The sequence below is a fragment of the Xenopus tropicalis genome, chromosome 10, assembly GCF_000004195.4.
Source record: "Xenopus tropicalis strain Nigerian chromosome 10, UCB_Xtro_10.0, whole genome shotgun sequence".
Classification (NCBI taxonomy): Eukaryota; Metazoa; Chordata; class Amphibia; order Anura; family Pipidae; genus Xenopus; species Xenopus tropicalis.
The window spans coordinates 48,307,044-48,313,703 of NC_030686.2; the positions used below are offsets into that span (position 1 = coordinate 48,307,044).

At 48.5% G+C, this 6,660-nt stretch overlaps 1 protein-coding gene across 2 annotated transcripts; it reads left to right on the forward strand.

Moving 5' to 3' along the window:
- Positions 1-297: 297 nt before the first annotated feature.
- LOC116407946 (extended synaptotagmin-1-like) lies at positions 298-3,108 on the forward strand. Of its 2 annotated transcripts, XM_031894287.1 has the most exons (8): positions 298-504; positions 678-760; positions 920-968; positions 1,063-1,333; positions 1,443-1,514; positions 1,728-1,814; positions 1,943-2,089; positions 2,241-3,108. In XM_031894287.1, exons 4-8 carry the CDS (start codon positions 1,079-1,081, stop codon positions 2,283-2,285), a joined length of 606 nt encoding a protein of 201 aa, XP_031750147.1. In that variant the 5' UTR covers positions 298-504; positions 678-760; positions 920-968; positions 1,063-1,078; the 3' UTR covers positions 2,286-3,108. The 2 variants fall into 2 exon arrangements, with proteins under 2 accessions (XP_031750147.1, XP_031750148.1); XM_031894288.1 differs by lacking the exons at positions 298-504; positions 678-760; positions 920-968 and having other exon boundaries at positions 989-1,333; positions 2,241-2,625.
- Positions 3,109-6,660: the final 3,552 nt, after the last annotated feature.

The window sequence follows — 6,660 nt, forward strand, 5'->3', positions numbered from 1 at the left end:
AGGCAGCGAAAAAATTCGTCGACTATTTCTTTGTCGAGCCAGTCCACACATCAACCAAAATGTGGAAAGAAGTTGATGTGGATGTTTTGCACTTCAAAGTGCCCAAGGTACGTGCCAAGGGTCCCATTTTCATCTCTGTATGGGATCCCCTCTTCCCCATCCCTGAGGGTCTCCTGTAGGACTGACTGAGTTTATATGTTGTATATTTATATTTATGGTATATAATGTAATGTTACCATTGGCTGAAGCCCAAAGCAAGAGTAGGGGCGGGACTTTAATCAATGTGAATGGGCATTAAGTAGCAATTAGAACTAATAAATACAATTGTTTTTGTCTCTGCAGAATGTCATTCGTGTCCGCGTACTGGAGGCAGAAGATTTAGCCTCACGCGGATTTATAGCGAAGAGGTTCCGACCCTACGTGGTTGTAAGTGGGGCAGGCAAGAAAGGAAAGACCAAATTAGCCAAGAGAAGCCTGAACCCATCATGGAACCAAGCATATGAGGTACCAATTCTCTATACAGTTTCCTACACACAAATCTCTTTCTAACATTTCTATTTTATTAACATGGGTGAATCTGCCTTTCTATCCCGTTATACTGTAGGGGCATTTATTGCATTGGCCAGACCCCCGGCTCCTTCTCACAAATCTAACCTGCTTCCATGTTTCCTCCCCAGATGATATTTACGGATCTTCCCCTTCAGAAGGTCAAGTTTGACCTCTATTATCGCGAAGTGGGAAAATCGAAACTTTACGGCAGGTGAGTAAGTCTATTTATGTCTAAATTTCAGTGATCGCTGGGTCCTTCTGTCCTTCTGCTTCATGGACTTTGGAGGCCTGGAGGCTGTATGTCATTTTAATATATATACACTCGATTTCCTTGTTTTAATTGACTTTTTATAAATTTTCCTGTATACAGCTGCCAATTCAGTGTAGAGAAACTGATGGAACAGGACGTCGTCGATACGGTAAGAATTTATGTGCCCAGAGTTAATAATGACATTTTGCCCAGTGAGCTGGGCCAGAGCTTGGTACTGAGTTCTGCTTCTCTTCCCCCTACAGTGGCTGCCATTGGAGAATGCCGAATCAGGGAGGCTCCACGTCAGGATGGAAAGCATCAGCGCTGTGCCAGATGCCGCTATGCTTGATGAGGTATTACCCACAATCCCCTTCTCTGGCTGTTTGGGCAATGCTTGGCTCTTCTTTGGCATTTCTAACATTTTTGTGTTTTTTTCAGATCCTGATGGTGAATAAGATCACCCGGCCCATTCAGATTAAAGAATTTGCATCTACTATGCTCTTTGTACATGTCCAAAAGGGCAAGCAGCTCCGGGTAAGGCACCTCCCCATCCTAGTACCATCTTTATTATTGTATGTCGTATCCATAAGGGACACTGCCGGCCATAATCCCTCATGCATTTCAATCTGTTCTTTCCCAACAGCTGAACAATAGCGAGGAGAAACCAACAGCCAGAGTAGAGCTGAAGATCCGGGACGCCAAGCGGAAGACTAAGGTACTGACTCAGATACATATGTATATGGCCCTTCTGCTTGATTTTCTACCATTTGTGAACTACAATTCCCAGTATCCCCCATGCCTGATGCTGAGAGATGTAGTTCTCTTACTAATAAGTTGAGGGTTGGGTTGAGCGTTTGGCTGCAAACAACTCTATAGATTTTTATTTATTCTGTATTATGTGCTAATTTTTTGTTTTTTATCTTCCCAGTTCCGCGTAGATACCAGGTCCCCGGAGTGGAAGCAGAGATTCAGCTTCCCATTAAAGGACCCAAGGAATGAGGTGTTAGAGGTTCTGGTGAGTAGTAGAGTCCTGGTTTGTTCCCCTTGGGTCTGTAGATGTAGATTCACTGCTGTTTGTTTGTGGTTGCTGTGGGGTTTCCATTGGTGGTTTATGAGGGCACTAAGGCTTTATTTATTTTGCAGGTGAAAGACAAGGCAAATGGGCAGATGGGAACAATGGCCGTTCCCCTGTCCAACCTGATCACAGCACAGGGCCTAACCATGGAAGGCTGGCTTAAGCTGCATCCGACCGAGCCTTGTGGTGCCGTGTGGATAAAGCTGGAGTTAAGGGTAAGTGAGCGACATCCCCTAATCATTAAATGTCTGGGACAGGGATCTGCTTCATACAAACAATTACCTTATTTATTCATATGGAGTTAAATGAAGACAAATCCCTTATGTGCTGATCAGCTAATGACTTTATATTCTTTCTGTTCTGTAGATTCTTGTTCCTCCAAACTCTGGAGCAGAATTTGTCGACTCTTAAGCGCCACAAAAACAATTACTACAAAGAGTAGAGAAGCAGAGCATTGTGGGATGGAGGGAGAGGATGGCTTCTCTACAGAGCAGGGAGGCTGGAAGTCCCACACTGAACCTTCCAGCTCTTCCCTACTCAACTATCTACTTTGAAGAACTTCTGGAAGAGGCCAAGACCTACAAAGAGTAGAGAAGCAATACATTGTGGGAAGGAGGGAGAGGATGGCTTCTCTACAGAGCAGGGAGGCTGGAAGTCCCACACTGAACCTTCCAGCTCTTCCCTACTCAACTATCTACTTTGAAGAACTTCTGGAAGAGGCCAAGACCTACAAAGAGTAGAGAAGCAATACATTGTGGGAAGGAGGGAGAGGATGGCTTCTCTACAGAGCAGGGAGGCTGGAAGTCCCACACTGAACCTTCCAGCTCTTCCCTACTCAACTATCTACTTTGAAGAACTTCTGGAAGAGGCCAAGACCTATAAAGAGTAGAGAAGCAATACATTGTGGGATGGAGGGAGAGGATGGCTTCTCTACAGAGCAGGGAGGCTGGAAGTCCCACACTGAACCTTCCAGCTCTTCCCTACTCAACTATCTACTTTGAAGAACTTCTGGAAGAGGCCAAGACCTACAAAGAGTAGAGAAGCAATACATTGTGGGATGGAGGGAGAGGATGGCTTCTCTACAGAGCAGGGAGGCTGGAAGTCCCACACTGAACCTTCCAGCTCTTCCCTACTCAACTATCTACTTTGAAGAACTTCTGGATAGAGGCCAAGACCTTTATAGCCACCTAGTGGCCTATGTATAATAAAGTAATAATAATAAAATGTATTTTAACCGTTACATGTGGGGCCTGGAGTGCACGTCTGTACGAGGTCGATGTGTCTGGGGCGTTGTACCCGGACCACTGAAGCAGTTTGGCGAGTAGAGAATTTTCTATATGTGGAAAATGGGGCTAATATGGCCACATGGGACTAAGCACCTGGGCAATGTGTATTAAGCAGGGAGGGATAGTGTCAGTGATATGATTGGTTGGTTGTCTTGGTAAATAACTATCTTGTGAATGTTTCCATGTTTTGACATGCAGGACATGGTACCTAGTGTCCTTACAGAGTGTTAGGGCCAGTTATTCATAAGAATCATAGCTGCGCTCCTAATCCTACATCCCCCATCTCTCCCTACTATACCTGCTATCCCCCAGCCCCAGTCCCTTCCCAGAGGCCATTATCCCCCCACTGCTACTATAGGCACCATCTCTCCCTACTATACCTGCTATCCCCCAGCCCCAGTCCCTTCCCAGAGGCTATTATCCCCCACTGCTACTATAGGCACCATCTCTCCCTACTATACCTGCTATCCCACAGCCCCAGTCCCTTCCCAGAGGCTATTATCCCCCCACTGCTACTATAGGCACCATCTCTCCCTACCATACCTGCTATCCCACAGCCCCAGTCCCTTCCCAGAGGCTATTATCCCCCCACTGCTACTTATAGGCACCATCTCTCCTACTATACCTGCTATCCCACAGCCCCAGTCCCTTCCCAGAGGCTATTATCCCCCACTGCTACTATAGGCACCATCTCTCCCTACTATACCTACTATCCCCCAGTCCCTTCCCAGAGGCTATTATCCCCCACTGCTACTATAGGCACCATCTCTCCCTACTATAACCTGCTATCCCACAGCCCCAGTCCCTTCCCAGAGGCTATTATCCCCCACTGCTACTATAGGCACCATCTCTCCCTACTATACCTGCTAATCCCACAGCCCCAGTCCCTTCCCAGAGGCCTATTATCCCCCCACTGCTACTATAGGCACCATCTCTCCCTACTATACCTGCTTATCCCCCAGCCCCAGTCCCTTCCCAGAGGCTATTATCCCCCCACTGCTACATAGGCACCATCTCTCCCTACTATAACCTGCTATCCCACAGCCCCAGTCCCTTCCCAGAGGCTATTATCCCCCACTGCTACTATAGGCACCAATCTCTCCCTACTATACCTGCTATCTCACAGCCCCAGTCCCTTCCCAGAGGCTATTATCCCCCACTGCTACTATAGGCACCATCTCTCCCCTACTATACCTGCTATCCCACAGCCCCAGTCCCTTCCCAGAGGCTTATTATCCCCCACTGCTACTATAGGCACCAATCTCTCCTACTATACCTGCTATCCCACAGCCCCAGTCCCTTCCCAGAGGCTATTAATCCCCCACTGCTACTATAGGGCACCATCTCTCCCTACTATACCTGCTATCTCCACAGCCCCAGTCCCTTCTCAGAGCTATTATCCCCCCACTGCTACTATAGGCACCATCTCTCCTACTATACCTACTATCCACAGCCCACCTTCCCAGAGTCTATTTATCCCCCACTGCTACACCTGCTATCCCACAGCCCCAGTCCCTTCCCAGAGGCTTTATCCCCCCACTGCCCTACTATAGGCACCATCTCTCCCTACTATACCTACTATCCCAGTCCCTTCCCAGAGGCTATTATCCCCCACTGCTACTATAGGCACCATCTCTCCCTACTATAACCTGCTATCCCACAGCCCCAGTCCCTTCCCAGAGGCTATTATCCCCCCACTGCTACTATAGGCACCATCTCTCCTACTTATACCTGCTATCCCACCAGCCCCAGTCCCCTTCCCAGAGGGCTATTATCCCCCCACTGCTACTATAGGCAACCATCTCTCCCTACTATACCTGCTATCCACAGCCCCAGTCCTTCCAGAGGCTATTATCCCCCACTGCTACTATAGGCACCATCTCTCCCTACTATACCTGCTATCCCCCAGCCCCAGTCCCTTCCCAGAGGCTATTATCCCCCCACTGCTACTATAGGCACCATCTCTCCCTACTATACCTGCTATCCCACAGCCCCAGTCCCTTCCCAGAGGCTATTATCCTCCCACTGCTACTAAGGCACATCTCTCCCTACTATACCTGCTATCCCACAGCCTCAGTCCCTTCCCAGAGGTATTTATCTCCCACTGCTACTATAGGCACCATCTTCTCCCTACTCATACCTTGCTATCCTACAGCCCCAGTCCCTTCCCCAAGGCATTATCCCCCACTGCCTACTTAGGCACCATCTCTCCCTACTATACCCTGCTATCCCACAGCCCAGTCCCTTCCCAGAGGCTATTATCCCCCCACTGCTACTATAGGCCACCATCTCTCCTACTATACCTGCTATCTCACAGCCCCCAGTCCCTTCCAGAGGCTATTATCCCCCACTGCTACTATAGGCACCATCTCTCCCCTACTATAGCCTGCTATCCCACAGCCCCAGTCCCTTCCCAGAGGCTTATTATCCCCCCACTGCTACTATAGGCACCATCTCTCCCTACTATACCTGCTATCCACAGCCCCAGTCCCTTCCCAGAGGCTATTATCCCCCACTGCTACTATAGGCACCATCTCTCCCTACTATACCTGCTATCCCACAGCCCCAGTCCCTTCCCAGAGGCTATTATCCCCCCACTGCTACTATACGGTACCATCTCTCCCTACTATACCTGCTATCCCACAGCCCCAGTCCCTTCCCAGAGGCTATTATCCCCCCACTGCTACTATAGGCACCATCTCTCCCTACTATACCTGCTATCCACAGCCCCAGTCCCTTCCCAGAGGCTATTATCCCCCCACTGCTACTATAGGCACCATCTCTCCCTACAATACCTGCTATCCCACAGCCCCAGTCCCTTCCCAGAGGCTATTATCCCCCCACTGCTACTATAGGCACCATCTCTCCCTACTATACCTGCTATCCCACAGCCCCAGTCCCTTCCCAGAGGCTATTATCCCCCCACTGCTACTATAGGCACCATCTCTCCCTACTATACCTGCTATCCCACAGCCCCAGTCCCTTCCCAGAGACTACTAACCCCCTGGCAACCAGATAGCTGCTGAAACTCCAAACTGGAAAGCTAATGGAAAAAGTGAAATAACTAAAAAACTACAAATGAGAAAAAATGAAGACCAATTGCAAACAGGCTCAGAATATCACTCTCTACATCATACCAAAAGTTAATTGAAAGGTGAACAAACACTGTAAGACAGCTCTGCAGTAAAGCTTATAAAGCCATTTTTATCGTCCCTGTGAGTAAGGAGGTGGCACCGACAGGGTTAAAGTTCATAAGAATCCGGCTGCTTCTCGCTGTAGATCTAAATCGGGCGCGTATGAATTTAGTCATTATTCTCATTAAAGGAAATGGTTGGTTTATTTATAGATTGCGAGTAAATTCTCCTCCCTTAATCTAAAGAGAAAGGCACCTTCCTGCCAGCAGGGCCTCCTCACTCAGCGCAACCCTAACAGGCTGTCGGCCCCCCTTTATTTACTCGGGGTCACTGCTCTTTATCCCAGGATCATTTAATCGCTAAATC